Here is an 18,613-nt window from a genome sequence, read left to right on the forward strand (position 1 = left end):
CTTGAGCAAGGCAGGGGGGCGGGAAGGGAGTCGGAGACACAACAAAGATGGCGGCGGCGACTGCGACGGTGACGAAGACGGCGGCGGCGGCGACGGCGTTGAACAAGGCGGTGTGGTTTACTCGATGCAGTTGTCAGGAGGTAAGTAGCAGGCTGCCGGCTCGGACGGCGGCGACGCGGCGGGACAGGGCGGATAAGAAGGAGCGGCCGGAGGCGAGAGCTGGGTTCGCCGCGGGCCGGTTGATCCGGCGAGAGACTCAGTTCAGCGGAGGGTCGGGCGTGGTCGGTAGGCGGGCAGGTGATGGCCCGGGACCTCCTTAGCCGGAGTGCGGTGGACTGCGGCGCCTATGGCCACGAGAACCCTGAGGGAGCGGGGTCTCCTGCTGTCGGCGCCGTCGAGCAGGACGTCGGAGGCTCCGAGGTGGGGACTGCTGCTTGGCTCTGACAGGTGGTTCTGCGGGAGGCGTCCGGAGGTTTGCGTCTTCACGGGGTCCCAGGGGCGAAGGGAGTCAGGCGGGCGCGGGTCTCCTAGGTGTTTCGAATCCTGGCGAGGATGTCGCTCCGAATCCTGGTGAGGCTGCCGCCCCGACGCCGGTCCCAGGCTGCTCGTTGGGAGAAGGACGTTTAAAGCCTTCGTATTTTATCTAATGATCCTGCCCGGATCCGTCTCTACTGCATGGGCACCCTTATTTTAGGAACATGTGAGATTTGAGAAAGACATTGTAGCAAATAACTATTCGGGTTCATTCGGGGTTTAGATCTCTGGATAAACTGTGTGGAGTGCGAGTAGCCAAGCCTAGCATGCTCGATTACTGGATCTGAAGCTAAAAGAGTTCTAGCAAACACTAACCACGTGGCCTACTTAAAGTCCCCCTGATGTGCTCTTCAGAACCCGAAAGAGATGTGACAAGCGGGAGAAGAAATAAAGGCGTCTTAAATTATGTGATATGAGGAAATTCAGTTTTGAAAGAATAGAACTTATTTAAAACTACTTAAACGTCGGAACTAACAATTTCAAAAATTCAATTTAATTTTTATTTATGTCATGTTGTCACAACAGCTAGAGGTTATTATTATTGATGAGAGTTCGTTACAGTGAATTGAAATGTCTAGTGTTATTTTCCCCTAGCGGTCTAGGATGTTTCCCAGAAAACCGTAACTGTTTTGTGTTGTGATAGGATAAAAAGGATGGGATTCAGATATGCCCTTATCGGATGTGCATGTTTTTTTTGTTTTTTTTTAAAGCCCTTTCCCATTTCCCTACTTAGGACTAATGCATTGTTTTTATGCAACTATAGCTGTTCAGCAGTCCTAGGCTTGACCGTTTTAGAAGTGTACTGTGACTAAATGAAGTTAATTTTAATTTCGTTAAACTGAAGTTTAACTTAAATTTAGACATTAAAAATCTTGCCAAAAACGAATCCACCAGTGAGAAAACGATAGTCACACCAGTTATTCTTTGGTGATCCTATGGAGTTTTTGCTGAAGTGAAGCTACTGCTTTGTTCTTTGATTATCTGTCAGTTCGTTTTCTTTTCAGCTAATGTAATGATAAGATTGGCATAAGTTATTAGCTCATTCAACCTGTAGATGCTAATTGCGTTCTTATCTTAAAGGTTTTGATTTGTGGTGTGCTCTTTGTTTGTTTTTTATGCAGACCTCTGTATGGCTTTTCAATTTTAGTTGAAATTCTCTCTCCATGGCCTTTTGGAGTCGCTTGCTGTATCTCCAGAGTAAATTTCAATTACTCTACATTTCATCAATGTTGGAGTGGCAAGAAAAAGGAGGAACTGATTTGGGGTGAAAAGGTTAGATTGTATAATTTCTCTTCTGATTTCTTTCAGCATGGTTTTACTTATATTTTATTTTTATGTTTTGATTTCTGATTTCTCAGAGCCTCATAATTTCCTTTTTTGCCTTCAAGAGTTTTTGACAGTTCTGAAATCAGGAATTATGTTCTAATTATTTTTGAAGGCCCATGTTACTCCATAGAAACCAATCCTTATTTGTCAGCGTTGACTGTTTATATGTGTTCTATAGCAGAGTAAATCTCAGTGACCATAATTATTAGGCTATGGAGAGTAAACACATCTATTGAACTGTAATCACTTTATGTGTATAGGCCTGCCTAACCCATGCATTATTATGTAAGTTAGTTGCTAATACTGTATTCTCCCTTATGGCTACCCATGAGAAGTAAGACTTCTCATGAATGCTAGGTGAAGGAAACATATCCTGCTGTTCCCTAATCATGGTCTCAAAATTCTCCCACAGTTTATAAAAAAGATAGAAGGAAGATAGGTCAGAGAGCCTCTTCTCTGGTTGTTTCATAGTTGTGAATGCCTCCTAATTTGCATTTCAGTGCCTGTGTTTTAAATTATTAGCTACTGGTTAAGAGGTGGGGGGGGGAGTGCACATATATACACATACATAATTGTGTGTGTGCATGTATATATGCTTGCATTGATCAACTGCTTTACATTTATGAGACTGAAGAAGAAAGATCAGAGGACTTCATACAAAATAAATCCTTTATCAGAAACCAAGGAAGATCGGAAATTAGCTTAAATTGTCTACTTGAGGTAGAGGTTTTCCTGTCCTTTGGGATATCAAAGCTTAATTATCATACACCTCTTTTTCCCCTACTGGCTTGCGTAGCTTCTGGTTGTTTTCTAAAAGCATTAATTTTGAGCCTTAAATAATAATTTGGGGGACGCTACTGGCATGATAATACTTTAGGTATACCCTAGGCAGTTTCTATATAGATATCCACGTACACCCCATGGAATTTCATACTAAATTCAATGTAACTTTAATCAGAATAATCACAGGAAGGACTTGAGAATTTTGCTGTATCATAAGGGAACGATCATCATAAAGTATGGGAATATTGTTCTCTTTGGTTGATATGATTAGATATCTTAGTTCAGGTTGCTATAACGAATTACCATAGACTGGGTGGTTTAAACAAACACTTATTTTTCACAGTTCTGGAGGCTGGGAAATCTTAATATCAAGGTGCCAAGAGATCAGGTATCTGGGGGAGGGCTTGCTTTCTGGTTGTATCCTCTCATGGCAAAGAGCAGACAGGAAGCAAGATCTCTGGGATCTCTTCACAAGGCACTAATCCCATTTAGAGGACTTCACATTTATAACCCTATTATCTCTCAAAGGCCCCACTCCAGATACCATCAAATTAGGGGTTAGAATTTCAACATATGAGCTTTTAGGGACATAAACATTCAGTCCATGACAATACCAGCAGAAAGAGTACATCTGAGTTGTAATAACACCACCCACATCTATAATAATACTGAGAATACTTAAGTATATTTCTTGTTTAGATGACGTGATATCACACATTGAAATTTTGTGTAAAGTAAGTAAGTTTTTGGCTAACTCCAAGGTATTGAGTTCATGTCCCGTATGGGAAAGATACCACTAAAAAAATTATAGTTTGTGGATTTTCTAAAGTATATTTTATTATGTTTGCAAAGGTTTTAAAATTTATCAATGCCTTAGAGGCATCTCTGGGTATCAGTTAATTTGTGGAATTCCTAGATTAAACTTTGAGACCTGAGACTGATGATAATTACGTTAAAGACAGGAAAATGACTCGGATAGAAAACCTTTATTTTCTTTCTATAAGAGGAAGTCTTTTGTAGTTGCAGAATTTTTTTTTTTTTTTTTTCTTTTTAAAAAGTAGAGATGAGGTCTCGCTCTGTTGCCTGGACTGGTCTTGAACTCCTGAGCTCAGGCAGTCCTCCCACCTTAGCTTCTGAAAGTGCTGGGATTATAGGCATGAGCCACCATGTCCAGCCTAGTTTCAGAATTATTACTATTTTTCAATTTATTGTGCTTAGAAATACTGACTTGAGATGTAGAAAGCTGAGTTTTGAGCCCAAGACTCTACTTCGCTTTAGGCACCTTTCATTCATTTGTGTCTCTGCTGTAGACTCTGGGCTTTGCGAGCACCTGTCATACCCTGTCTATATGGTCTGCTATAGACTTGGGCTTCGCGAGCACCTGTCATACCCTGTGTATATGGTCTACTGTAGACTGGGGATTTGCGAGCACCTGTCATACCCTGTGTATATGGTCTGCTGTAGACTTGGGCTTTGCGAGCACCCGTCATACCCTGTGTATATGGTCTACTATAGACTGGGGCTTTGTGAGCACCCGTCATACCCTGTATATATGGTCTACTATAGACTCGGGCTTTGTGAGCACCTGTCATACCCTGTGTATATGGTCTACTGTAGACCGGGGCTTTGTGAGCACCTGTCATACCCTGTGTATATGGATATATGGGATAGAGGCCATACAGGTCAAGTGGGCACAAAAATGCTTAGGGATGAAATGACACTTAATTTTTAAATCATGACAGGACATTTAAGGTTATAAAGCATACTAATATATTTAAAATTCTACTTTAAGAAGAGTTTTTCTTCATGTTTGCAATGTTACAATGTTATCTTCTCATTTCAGAGTCATTCTTTTTTTTTTTTTAAGTTTATCATGCATTTTGGTTGAAAAGCGGCACACAATTTATGGCAGGGAACACAGTGAGGTTTATAATGTGACAATGTGATAATAGCCAAGACTGTCAAAATATGCCAGCCGTCCTCTGTAATTAGGCTCATTTGTGTTCTTAAACTTGAGATGCATGTATAAAAATATCATTTTCTTCTGCTGGCTTTCTGGCAGTCTTGTGTGTTTTTACTGCACTGTCACATGTTGTACTGTAGCAATGTTATGCTTTCTAATCAAGATTTGGTAAGGATTATCTTGCTTCCAGAAGCCTGTCAAAGTACATTCAGACATTTTCCAGGGGAAATGTATTAGTTTTCATGTGAACTGATTGGCAAGAAGTGATGCTAAGTTACAATGTAAATACTGGGATTTCTTTCTTAATTACAGCTTTTATAATTAGAACACAGACAATCTATAGGGCTACACAGCTTTTACAAGTTAAAAAAGTATTTTCCCAGATCTTATTCTTGATAGTCTTTTTCATTGGAGCTGACTAGCTTACATTTTCCCACCAAGAGCAAACTTAAAGGACAGATAATCAGCACAATCAACTGTAGTCACAAAACAAATAGTAACACAATGATAAAGAAACTGAGAACTAGTTCAAATAAACGTGATAAGATGGGGAAGAAAACAACTGAAACAAATGTGTTCAAAAGCCAACAATAATCCTTAAGATTCAGAAAATTGAGCCAGACTAAAGCAAGTGATTTAAAGAGGTGGCCTATAAGTAAAATAAGCAGAGATGAGTTTGAGAAATTGCAAAGTGATCTGAAAAATTGCAAATTGGGATTACTTGAGACTAAGGTGGAACATCTTTGTTTCATTGTAACTAAGAAACAAATAGATGTTCAGTATATTCTCCAACCACACTGATGAACCGATGGAAAAAGGCGAATAACTGAATCAGGGGTGGTGAGAATTTTAAAATCCAAGTTATAACCATTTTGTTTTTTTGCTACAAAAATAATTATTAGAAAAATGGCTACCATTTTCTGATAGCCTACCATATGCAATACATGTCACAATATACTTTATGTATACTTACCTATAAAACTTAAGATAGTACTGCAAGTTGGATTATGATTCCATTTTACGAAATAGGAAACTAAGGCTGAGAGAGGTCCCTCCCTGTTCAGTCTTAAAGCTAGTGAGTTTGACCTAATACCAAAATATGGTTCTACCTCCGTATCCAGTAGGTACTAGTTCCAGGACCCCTGTAGATAACAAATTTATGGGTGCTCCAGTTCTTTATATAAAATGGCTTAGTATTTGCATATAACTCACAGTCTCATCCTTTTGTGTACTTGAAGCTCTAGATTATTTAAAATACCTAATACAGTGTAAATGCTATGTAAATAGTTATACTGTATTGTTTAGGGAATTATGACCCCCCCAAAAGTCTGGTGAAACCCCGTCTCTACTAAAAATACAAAAAATCAGCCACGTGTGGTAGTGGGCACCTGTAATCCCAGCTACTCTGGAGGCTGAGGCAGGAGAATTGCTTGAACCTGGGAGGCAGAGGTTGCGGTGAGCTGAGATCGCGCCATTGCACTCCAGCCTGGGCAATAAGAACGAAACTCCATCTCAAAAAAAAAAAAAGAAAAAAAGAAAAAAAGAAAAAAAAAGTCTGTACATGTTCACTATAGATGCAACCATCCAGTTTTTCCAAATAATTTTGTTTTGCAGTTGGTTGAATCAACAGATAACAGAACCTTTGGATATAGAGAGTTGTCTATATTCTATTTGTCCAGAGGATAAACTTTCAGTAGTCTCAACTTTCTAGACAGTTTTCTAAAAAATAGGCTTTTCTACCTGAAAAGGGGTAGTAATTTTTTTTTTTTTTTTTTTTTTTTGAGACGGAGTCGCGCTCTGTCTCCCAGGCTGGAGTGCAGTGGCACAATCTCAGCTCACTGCAGCCTCCGCCTCCTGGGTTCAAACAGTTCTCCTGCCTCAACCTCCCAGGTAGCTGGGATTTCAGGTGCCTGCCACTGTGTCTGGCTAATTTTTTTGTAGTTTTAATAGAGACGGGGTTTCACCATGCTGGCCAGGCTGGTCTCGAACTCTTGACCCTCTGATCTGCCCGCCTCGGCCTCCCAAAGTGCTGGGATTATGCTGGGATTATAGGCATGAGCCACCATGCCTGGCAGTAATAATTTTTTCTTTTTTTTTTTTTTGACAGAGTCTTGCTCTGTCGCCAGGCTGGAGTGCAGTGGTGCGATCTCAGCTTACCGCAACCTCTGCCTCCTGGGTTCAAGCGATTCTCCTACCTCAGCCTCCTGAGAAGCAGGGAATACAGGCGCCCGCCACTATGCCTGGCTAATTATTTTGGTATTTTTAGTATAGATGGGGTTTCACCATGTTGGCCAGGATGGTCTTGGTCTCTTGACCTTGTGATCCACCCGCCTCGGCCTCCCAAAGTGCTGGGATTACAGGCGTGAGCCACCGTGCCCGGCCACTGATAATTTTTAAAAGCTCCTGGAGCTACCATAGCTTCTAAAAAGGGAAGAAAGGAACGATTCACAAGTATTGAATTAAGAAAAGTGAGAATTCAGTTACCCGTAAGTCCTCATTTGGCTAAATTTGTTTGGAATAAAGAACAGACTAAATGTGAAGAGAGAAGAAGACAAGAGGTATGAAAATAAGATTTATCAGTCTGAAGCCAGAAAACAGGGAAAACAAAAACAGCCCTGTGTTACTGAGTGGTTGTAAAGTACAATAATTCATATTAGTGGTATGTCAAATCTTGGTCTATTTCCAGTAGATTTCTAGTTAAGTCAGAGTAGTTTTGATTCTTAAAAAGTTGGTCATATTTTTGTAAATTGGAAAATCTGCTTTTGTGGAATCCCTCATTCCTCAACCCTACAGTTCCACGGTTTAAAAACATGCTGAAAAGGACCAGTAACAGTCTATTCTTGAAGAAGAAAAACAAAGCTGGGGGACTTAAATTACTGTGATAGCAAGACTTATTATTAAGACTATCTGGTATGGCTGCAAGGACAGATAGGCTAGTGGAACAGAATAGAGAATCCAGAAGCAGAGCCACATACATATAACCATTTGATTTAAAAAGGAGACATTGGAGCTTAGTAGAGAAAGGCCGATCTGGTAGGTACACATTGCTGGGACAGTTGGATATCTCTTTGGAAAAAAGTATGCTTTGACTCTTACCTCCCACCATACACAAAACTCAAGTCCAGATAAAAATATGAAAGGTAAAATAAAAAGCATTTAGAAGGAGGTATAGGAGAACATCTTCAAGTAAGATGTAGGCAAGGATTTATTAATTAGGACACAAACAACTCTGAATGTAAAAGATAAAAATGGGTAAATTGTACTGTATTAAGAGCTTCTGTTCATCAAAAATTACCGTTAAGAAAGTGAAGGCTGGGCGCGGTGGCTCACGTCTGTAATCCCAGCACTTCAGGAGGCTGAGGCAGGCGGATCACGAGGTCAGGAGATCAACACTCTCCTGGCTAACACACTGAAACCCCGTCTCTACTAAAAATACAAAAAAATCAGTCTGGCATGGTGGCGGGCGCCTGTAGTCCCAACCACTTGGGAGGGTGAGGCAGGAGAATGGTGTGAACCTGGGAGGCGGAGCTTGCAGTGAGCAGAGATCGCGCCACTGCACTCCAGCATGGGCAACAGAGCCAGACTCCGTCTCAAAAAAAAAAAAAGAAAAGAAAATGAAAAGGCAACCACAGTGGGAGAAGATACTTAAGATGCACATATCCTAATAAATAAGATGCACATATCCTAATAAAGGACTCATAAAGCGTTCTTCCATATTAGAAAAAGACAACACAATAGAAAAATAAGCAAAAGATATGAGCAGACATTATACAACAGAGGGTATCTAAGTGGTTAATTAGCATATATTAAAAAGTTTACATCTTCATTAGCCATCAAGGAATCTAAATTAAAACTAATGTGATACCACCAGACACCCACCAGAACGGCTAAAATGAAAAAGGCAAAAAATGCCCAAGTGTTGTCAAGGATGGGGAGCAGCAGAACTCTTGTTTACTGCCAGTGGGAGTGTAAATTGCTATAATCACTTTGAAAACCTATTTGGCATTATCTAAAACTGAATATATGCATGCCTTTGATCCAGCAGTTTCACTCCTATACAATGAACAGAAATATGTATGTAATCAAAAAACGTGTAGTAATATGTTCATGGAAACTTTATTCACAGCAGCCAATTACTGGAAATTACCCAGATGATCTAAAAACAGCATGAGAGATCAATTAGTTGTGGCACGGTCGTACAACAGACTCCAGCAGTAAATCTGAGCAAACTTCAGTTGCATGCAGCAGTATGGATGAATCTTACAATTATAATGTTGAGTGACAGAAATCAGACAAAGGTTCATAGTGTGTGATGCCATTTACATAAAGTTGAAGAACAGACAAAACTAATCTACAGAGTCAGAAGTCAGGATGGCTGTAACCCTTGTCAGGGCAGAGGGTCCTAGCTTTGGAAGGGTACACGAGGGGGCTTCTGGGATGCCGGCAGCCTTCTGTTTCTTGATTGTGTTGCTGATTTTATGAATGTGTTCATTTTGTGACAATTCATTGAGTTCTGCTCTTATAATTTATGTACTTTTCTGTATATGTATGAGACTTCAAGAAAAAGTTAAGCATATGTGTTGAAAGTGAGTAATTTTTTGATGCCTACCACTGGCTCCTAAAGACGGAAGCTTTTTTAGATGGAAAATTATTCGTTACATAGTTTGAGTTTAGAAAAAGAATATTTTATCATAAGGTATATTTACCAGAGAATTGTACTTATTTGCATAAAAATTGTTTTTACTGGAAGAAAAGACTTTTTGTCTCCCAGGTGCTAGGCTTCCTCATCTTATTCTTACTAGAAAACTTTTTGGCTATTTTATTGGTGAATTTGGGCCATAAACCTGGTGAAGACCAGCTTGTGATTGCAGAACCCACAAGAGACTTTCCCTTTCTACACTAGCGTCAGGGATTTTCTTTTTCTTTTTCTTTTTTTTCCTAGTCTTGGAGTGGATAGGATAATAGGTAGTAGAAGTGGTGATTTGGATATTTCTAGAGCGGGGGTTGGGAAGCTAAGACCTGTAGGTGAAATCTGGCTCAATGCCTGTTTTTATAAAGCCTAATCGGAACATAGCCCCACCCATTTGTTTACATATTGTCTGTGGCTGTCTGTTGTCCGTGGCTGCTTACAGTGACAGTTGAGTAATTGCAGCAAAGATGAGCATGGCTTGCAAAGCCTAAAATATTTACTATCTGGCCCTTCATAAAAACTCTGCAACCCCTAGTTCTAGACCACTTATTTGCAGACTACTCATTCATGTGAACACTATGTCTGAGAGCCTTTGCTGGTAGTCACTAGCAGCATGCAGCTATTTCTGTTTAAATTAATAAAATTAAAAACTCAGGTCATTTGTATTAGCCAAATTTCAAGTGCCTCAGTAGCTATATGTGGCTAGTAGCAACTGCATAGGAATAGCAGAGATAAGCAACATGTCCATCATCCAGAAAATGGTCTCATTCTGTCCACCAGGATGGAGTCCAGTGGTGCGATCACGACTCACGGCAGCCTCGACCACTCAGACTCAAGCAATTCTCCTACCTCAGCCTCCTCACTTCTAGTGAGGAGTGAGGAACCGGTGAAGCAGGGGGCTTGAATTGTGCGTGTCAGCACTGTTAGCCTCCTGAGATGGAGTAGACTTTTCCTTTGAAGCTGGAACCGTCGGCATGTGCCACCACACCCAGCTAATTAAAAACATTTTTTTTTTTGTAGGGACAAGTTCTCCCTATGTTGGTCTCTGGCCTGCTTGGTTTCTTTATTGTCTTCTTCATCGATGATTTCTGCTTGTGTTCTTATTTCTTTAATCTAATCTGAACTTGGTTTTTTTTTTTTTTTTCTGCCTTTGAAATTTCTTCCCATCCTCTATGACTGTTTGAATCCCTATTTATATTTAATTATTAAATATATTGATTTTTTGCCATTTTGTGTATGTCTTCTTTAGTTCACCAGGAAGATTATAAGATACTAAAAGGCAGGCACTGTGTTTTCTCTTGCTTTGTATAGTGTCTTGCACAAAATAGTCTTTGTCATTTTTTTACTATGTACTAGATCTCCCTAAATAGTGTAAAATTATTTCAGTTTTGTTTTCTAGGTATAACAGACTGTAAACGTTAAAAAAGCAAAGATGGGTGAAAAAAAACCAGAGCCTTTGGACTTCGTGAAAGATTTTCAGGAATACCTGACTCAGCAGACCCATCATGTGAACATGATTTCTGGATCAGTTAGTGGGGACAAAGAAGCAGAGGCTCTTCAGGGAGGTAGACTCATTTTAATACTACTAAATAATTCACTTTTTATACACTACTATGATTGTGTGTAGCTGTTACTGTGAAGGCCACTGCGCATTAATGTGAATCATTCTCTTTTTTTCTAGAAAGATACAGGGCATTTCTCCCCCTTTTTAAAACGTATCAGACTTCTGCTGGAGAGTGCTTAACATGGTCTGGAGATGCATTATGGCCTTGTTGGAAGGTTAGGGGCTCCAAATACCCTTCCTGTCCTGCAGTTTTTATGAGCTAGCATTAGACACAAGGAACCCAAAGGGGACTGGAACATCAGCTTCACTATACAAACGATTAGGCCATCAGGAAATCTGGATTCAACCTCAGACCAAAATAGGGGTTTCAGTTTCTTCTCTCTTAAAATGAAGAAACAGCTGACCATATTTACCTATCCAAGAAGAGAAAACGAAAATAGAGAAAGTGGTAACCTCCTTGAGCTTGCTAGAGGTAAATTTTGTCTAATTTGCTTGCCACAAAAAACTGGAATTTATTCCTAACCTAGCTCGGAGATCAGCAAACTATAGCCTGTGGGCCCCCATCTGGACTGCTGTTTTTGTAAGGCCTGCAAACTGAGAATGGTTTTTACTTTTAAAGATGGTTTTAAAAGTGTCAAAAGAAGAATAATGTAATGATATATTAAAATTCTGTGAATTTCAAACTTGAGTACACATAAAATTTAATTGGAACACAGATATGCTCATTTGTTTACATATTTTCTATAGCTTTTTTTGTTTGTTGTGCTAAAACAGCAGAGTTGAGTAGTTGTGTTAGAGACCATATGGCCCACAAAGCCTGAAATATTTACTATCTCATGCCTATAGAAAAAGTTTGCTGACCGCCTGACCTAGATAGTCTGGGTAGGGCCTTATAATCCAGGGACTGGCAGCAGGGACCAGGCATCACCTGGGAGCTTGTTAGAAATACCAAACACCAGACACCACCCCAGATCTACTGAATTATAATCTGTGTTTTCATAAGATCCCCCAAGTAATTCATATACACATTAAAATGTGATAGTGACTGGCTTGGGAAAGCAGTGGGAGAGAGGAAGACACTGAGCCTTGTCCCTCTAATGCAGTGTTGCCCTCTTGTATATTGGTCTTGTCTCAACCAGCAGAATTACTTCTCCTAGTGAGGAGTGAGGAACCAGTGAAGCAGGGGGCTTGAACTGTGCATGCCAGCACTGTTACCTCCTGAGATGTAGTAGACCTTTTCCTTTGAAGCTGTAGGAATGGAAATTTCCTTCCTAACACCCAGACTTCCAGACAGGATTCAAGAGACCAGGGTTGTAGTCCCAGCCATTTGCTGATTTTCCTGATTGTGAGCACCAGGTCTCTTCAGTTTCTTTCTACAAAAAAGTAGTCAGATTACCTTGAAAGCAAACAGCCAAACATCTTTTATCTCTGAGATTCTTAAAACCCTAACCTTCAGAGGTATCAGGGACGGTAGTTTCCTTTATGTGCTTAATTAGAATTTTAAGATCCTAGATGGAGTGGAGATCTAGAATGCTCGTATAAACAGTGAGATGTGGTAAATTTATTCACTGCTTCAGACTAAAATAGAGTTAGGGTTTTGGAGATTCTTTGCCAGTCACAGTTGTAGAAATAGCCAGGGTGCTAAACACCTGTGTGTAACTGTGTCATCACTCTCCAGTGAATCTCTTTATTCCCCTTCCTCCTCACCTGTTCTCTTCAAAAACATGTTAAGGACCAGTACAATGTGTGTGTAAGTAATTTTGTTTTCTTTTTTTTGAGACAAAGAGTCTTGCTCTGTCGCCCAGACTGGAGTACAGTGACGCAATCTTGGTTCACTGCAACCTCTGCCTCCTGGATTCCAGCGATTCTCATGTCTCAGCCTCCTGAGTAGCTGGGACTGCAGGTGCGCACCGCCATGCCCAGCTAATTTTTTTTTTTTTCTTTTAAGTAGAGACAGGGTTTTGCCATGTTGGCTAGGCTGGTCTGTAACTCCTGGCCTCAAGCTATCCCCCCACCTCTGCCTCCCAAAGTTCTGGGATTACAGGTATGAGCCACCGCACTGGCCTTGTGTAAATAATTTGAGATCCCCCAAAGGTTCTCAGAATATAATAACAGAATGTATTACTGTTTTTGTATAAAATTAGCCTCAGTTCAGAAAGTCTGTTATAAAATGGATTTAACTTTTGTGGGAAGTGAACTGTCAATTTATAAGATTTTTCAGCCACTTAAAACTGAAATGCTAAATTGAGTTGATTCTGAGATGCATAATTTCTTTTGCTGTACTTTGTTTATAGCTGGAACAGATGGTGATCAAAATGGACTTGATCACCCATCTGTTGAAGTTTCCCTGGATGAAAACTCAGGAATGTTAGTAGACGGGTTTGAAAGGACCTTTGATGGGAAGCTCAAGTGTCGGTACTGCAACTATGCCAGCAAAGGAACAGCCCGGCTTATTGAACACATCAGAATCCACACAGGTAATGGAAAGACAGCTGGAAAAAGCATTTCTGTGAGGGTAGGAGAGGGGCCAAGGGGGGCAGGTTGGTTTGTCATAGAAATAGTTCTAATATTCAAAAATGAAGGTTTACGTAAAGTTCGAATAAATGGGAAAGTTACTCCATTTTTACAAAGCAACAACATAACAACATACAAACAGGTCAGAAGTGAAGCCCTTTGTAGATCCTCTCCTTCCTTAGCCATGTTTCCCTCTTGATACAAATAATCTCTCAACATCTGTCTGCCTCTCAGATTGGGAAGGAATAATGCTAAAGCACTGCGATGTGATAAAATGTTTTAATCTTTATCCTATTACATTTCAGTTGCCCAGTTGCCGAAAGGGGGAAAAGTTTCAGAAAGCATACAGTTGCAGATGGTACTGCTAATCCCAGATCTCACTTTAGCTGTCCCTTCTGAGAAACTTTCCCAACTACATCTGCCCCTGCCCAAGACCAGGTCAGACGTCCTTCCTGTGTGCTTCATGCATCCTGTGCTCATTCATCACATCATCGTGGCCTGAGAGCCTCTTGAGGACAGGGATTGTGACAAGACCATCTTTGTACCACCAGAACCTAGGAGGGCATGTGACACATACTTATTAGATGAATGACTCTACATCTCATATTCCAAATGTTTATTTCACATAATTGGGCAGTCTTCAGTTAAAAACATTAACTATAATTATTCCTTCTGGCAGCTGAAGAGTAGGAAGGTGGAGGAGAAGCACTAGCAATTTTGAAGGGATGCTTTGCATAACTCAGACTAGCAAGCCCATTTCAATTCTGAGCTTTCTATTTCATATAAGGACTTTTTAAAAAACCTTTTTTTGTATTTTTTTTTTTTCTGTGAGGAAAGGGTATGCATATGTATGTGTGTGACTATGAGTGTTTGTATATAAATGTATACATGAACATATAACTCAGACATACTTTTGATAAACTCATTATTATGTAAGACTATTACTAGAAATATTTCAGTTGTGCTGTATCTTCTCTCTAAATGCATTTGAAGCCATAACAGTTTTTATACTGTATTGATACAACATCAATGCATATCTCAAGTTGTTGCTGATGAGTTCTTAAGTTTTATTTCAGTTTGTGGGTTTGTTTACAAATTTTAACAATCTCATATGCTATGCAAATATGACTTTCTGAAAGCATTTTTCTTTTTGATCAATTTCCAGTTGTCCAATGAATGGACAAGCAAACTTTCCGTAAATGAACTACTCTTGTAGTCTCTCCATCATTTTTCTTTTGAAACAGGTGAAAAACCTCATCGATGTCATCTTTGTCCATTTGCATCTGCTTATGAGCGTCATCTGGAAGCCCATATGCGTTCCCATACTGGAGAAAAACCATACAAATGCGAATTATGTTCCTTCCGCTGCAGTGATCGAAGTAACTTGTCCCATCACCGAAGGCGCAAGCATAAAATGGTACCAATTAAAGGTACTAGGTCTTCCTTAAGCAGCAAGAAAATGTGGGGGGTTTTACAGAAGAAAACAAGCAATCTGGGCTATAGCAGAAGAGCACTAATCAACTTAAGTCCACCTTCCATGGTGGTTCAGAAACCAGACTACCTTAACGATTTTACCCACGAAATCCCAAATATCCAGACTGACTCCTATGAAAGTATGGCAAAAACCACACCAACTGGTGGCCTTCCAAGGGACCCCCAGGAACTCATGGTTGATAACCCTTTGAATCAGCTCTCTACTCTAGCAGGGCAGTTGTCCAGTTTGCCACCTGAAAATCAAAACCCTGCATCCCCTGATGTAGTTCCCTGCCCTGATGAAAAGCCTTTCATGATTCAGCAGCCCTCCACCCAAGCAGTAGTTTCTGCGGTATCAGCAAGTATTCCTCAGAGCTCCTCTCCCACAAGCCCAGAACCTCGGCCATCCCATAGTCAAAGGAACTATAGTCCAGTGGCAGGTCCAAGCAGTGAGCCAAGTGCCCACACGAGCACTCCCAGCATAGGAAACAGCCAGCCAAGCACCCCAGCCCCAGCCCTGCCGGTCCAGGACCCTCAGCTTCTGCACCACTGCCAGCACTGTGATATGTACTTTGCAGACAACATCCTTTACACTATTCATATGGGATGTCATGGGTATGAAAATCCTTTTCAGTGTAATATATGTGGATGCAAATGTAAAAACAAGTATGATTTTGCCTGTCATTTTGCAAGAGGGCAACATAACCAACATTGATTGAAAATAGTCATATTTTACTTAGTTTTGCTGTTTTATGGTTTGGTTTTTTTTGTTCTTTGTTTTGGTCATCCCTAATAAAGTGTCTGCTAATTCAAGGCTTATACATTATATTTATAGAATATAAATTTGACAGTGGAATAAAATTTTCCCTTTTTTTCATAAAAATCTGGTCAGGGTCATTTATATATTAGAACAGTTAGACACATTGGTGTCTCTTCTTTTCCTTTCGACATTGGATAATTGGAGTGCAGTCATAATCTTACAAGATGTTCATTTGAATTTCTCACATTTATGGTCCATAAAAACTTCAAAAGGCTTATCCATACTTTTGATGTTTCAGTATACATTGAACTGGATGTTATTTATACCATATTTCAAAATGGTAGAATAAATTAACGGAATTTATTACTACTCATTTCAGTGTTTAGTACAGAAATTGCCTTAAAAATTGCTGTTAATTGAAATACCGTTTAGTTCACATTTCTTAAGTTGAATCGGTAGTTTCATTTCAACTGATAATAGTAAAGCTATGTCGGTTTAGCAAATTTTTCTTTTTTCCACAAGGGGAAATGTAAAACAGTTAAGACTTGAAATTGAAAACTCTTTTAATATTTCAAATGACTTGTTTATTCAATGTCTAAACACACGTCAGTTTTCCACTGGATTTTTATTTTCACAGGTAAATACACTAGAGTGCTAGATGCCTTTTTCCCCTCTCAGTTTGACTTTCATTTAAATCCTTCATTCTGATATCATTACTGTTAGGTGAGGTGGATAACTGTAATGAGAATCTCTTATTCTTCCTATTCCGTTGATGACCAAAGAGGTAAAGTGAAGTCCTCCTTAAAATTAAAATGCAGCCTCCAAACAAATTTCTCAAGATTCCTTTTCCTTTCCTTCTATCCATTTATTGCCCATAATTTCCAAGAAAAGGTGGGTATAGAAACACATGAGAAAATGTGATAGTGAAGTCATATTTACAAAAATGAGAACATGTCCAAAATGGATTCTTGTCTCCTCTTCAGAATTAGCTGTTTAAAATATTTTCTGTGAATTCAAATTGTAATTTTTATTTGCAGTTTTACCAGTCTTCATGTAGAGTGACGAAACTATGTAGAAACTAAATCATCGCTTTAGTGAGAAAGGATAAAAAGGTGTGGAAATGACTATAAAATGCATATAAATATGACATTTAATTTGTTTATAAAAATAAGACTTAATAAATATAGAGTAATTCATTTTGAATAGGAGGCTATTGTTTTTTATATTGTGTAATAACTCATACTCTGAAGAGAGCTTGGTCAAACAATAAAATATATTGTTACTAACTTGGTTTCTTTTCTGTGTACTTTGCAAAAATTCTATTTTTAATTTTGTTCATATGTTGAATGTGCTTCTAATTGGCATCTTAAAGAGAATATTAAGCACCTATTAACCAAAAAAGACCTCTAATAGTAAATGAAAGGGAAATATTGGTGGCATGTACCCACAGAAACCCCAGGTGCCAAGTTAATGGATCTTCTGCCTTCCCTTTCAGATGCTAAAAAGCCACTGTAATGAGTTCTTGCAGTTTAGCATCCAGTCTAAGCTACTGCATTGTTTAAAGAGCAGCATCAAGGACAGTTTCTCCAAACTGGAATCTTTGTCAAATCTTGTACTTTAAAATTCTACAATTCTGTTACATTGTTGCTTAAATCACTGCCTGCTCAGATCCCTTTTTACTGCGGTAGTTTCCAAGTGTATAACTTGGCTTTAGTATTTATCAGTTGCCAGAAAGAAACAGGTTGTCATTTGGAAGCTTTTGTGGTGATTTTTTCCCATTTTATTCCTCAGATAAAAGCAGTACCCCAAAACAGAAAATGAAAATTTTCATGAAACAAAGAGAAAGAACTCCCTTGTTAAAACCAGCTTATTAACTCTATATTCTCAGTCAAATGCATTTTTTTCTAACAACTGAACATGGATGTTGTGAAGGTGCATTTTAATTTAAACATGGAAAAGATTTTTTTCATAATTACATACTAGAATGTAAAATTATAATTTTGCTATGACTTAAAAAGCACAGTTGATATCCCAAAGGTGTCGATGCTTAGAAGCTACAGTTATTCTAAATGCACTAAAATTTTTGAGGCAAATCTACCTTAGAGGCTTTCTTGGTATTGTATTTTTAAAAATATTTAGATTTTATTTAAATTTCCTGTGAGTTAAATTCTGTATTTGGAAAGATGTTCATGTCTTCCCCTCTGTATTGAATGTTTCTCTCATTTTATTTTTAATCAAATATTTTATAGAAATGAGTTGCTGGGAAGAGTTTAACATGCACTATTTATAGTACTTTGCCGTTAACAGGCAATGTTCTGAAACTAAATTTATTTTTGTTCAGTGAACATATGTTTAGATTTTTAAAGTTGGTAGATAATTTATCTCCACTAATATTTTTTTAAGAAACTGTGAAGAGATTAACTGGGAATAATTTTATTTCAGATTTTACTAGTGTAGTATGTAGCTACAACTTCTTGAAATTCAAGTTAAGGCTAGACTTTTACTTTGAAAAAATTACGCTGGGTGTTTCCAGGGCTATTTCATTTTAGAAATAAGTGTTTGCCATTCTTCTGCAAAAACTGAACAAGGGGAATACTACAAAAAATAACTCAGAGATAAAATCCTCATTTCAAGTTCTACAAAATATTTATCAAATGAATGTTAATTTTTGTTAAAATTCCCTGCTAAAAACGTTTTCATTAGTCTTAGAGGATACATGCTTTCTAGAACTTGTTTTTGTTAACATGTGCTTTGATGTAAAGAACATATTTTGTATGCAAAACATAACTTGCATTATGGTTGTAAAATACACTATATTGTTTAGGGATTCTGGAAAGCAGTTTAATGCGGAAATAACTATATCTAGTATGCAGTTCATATTGTGAATGAAGCTTTGCTTTTGTAATAAATAAAAAATAAGACTTTCTAATGACCTTGATTTTTCTTTTTTGGAAAATAAGATCAAATTAGTGTTTTAGTAATTTTCTGCTAGTAAAATGTTAAGTT

At 38.7% G+C, this 18,613-nt stretch overlaps 2 protein-coding genes across 6 annotated transcripts in view; one reads left to right on the top strand and one right to left on the bottom strand.

Annotated features, from left to right (window-relative positions):
* Nucleotides 1–18,539, top strand: LOC105469981 (IKAROS family zinc finger 5). Of its 5 annotated transcripts, none has more exons than XM_011721643.3 (5): nucleotides 1–140; nucleotides 1,656–1,806; nucleotides 10,683–10,861; nucleotides 13,155–13,337; nucleotides 14,619–18,539. In XM_011721643.3, exons 3-5 carry the CDS (start codon nucleotides 10,729–10,731, stop codon nucleotides 15,560–15,562), a joined length of 1,260 nt encoding a protein of 419 aa, XP_011719945.1. In that variant the 5' UTR covers nucleotides 1–140; nucleotides 1,656–1,806; nucleotides 10,683–10,728; the 3' UTR covers nucleotides 15,563–18,539. The 5 variants fall into 5 exon arrangements, with proteins under 5 accessions (XP_011719945.1, XP_011719963.1, XP_011719974.1 ...); XM_011721661.3 differs by having other exon boundaries at nucleotides 10,696–10,861; XM_011721652.3 differs by lacking the exon at nucleotides 1–140 and adding an exon at nucleotides 413–700.
* The window catches only part of LOC105469943 (phosphoseryl-tRNA kinase), a 15,213-nt gene continuing 10,175 nt past the window's right edge, over nucleotides 13,576–18,613 (bottom strand). The window contains exon 7 of the mRNA XM_071068974.1: nucleotides 13,576–13,928. The gene's annotated coding sequence lies outside the window, so the exon portion shown is untranslated. The remainder of the gene's footprint in view (nucleotides 13,929–18,613) is intronic.

This window comes from Macaca nemestrina, chromosome 9 (genome assembly GCF_043159975.1).
Source record: "Macaca nemestrina isolate mMacNem1 chromosome 9, mMacNem.hap1, whole genome shotgun sequence".
Taxonomy (NCBI): Eukaryota; Metazoa; Chordata; class Mammalia; order Primates; family Cercopithecidae; genus Macaca; species Macaca nemestrina.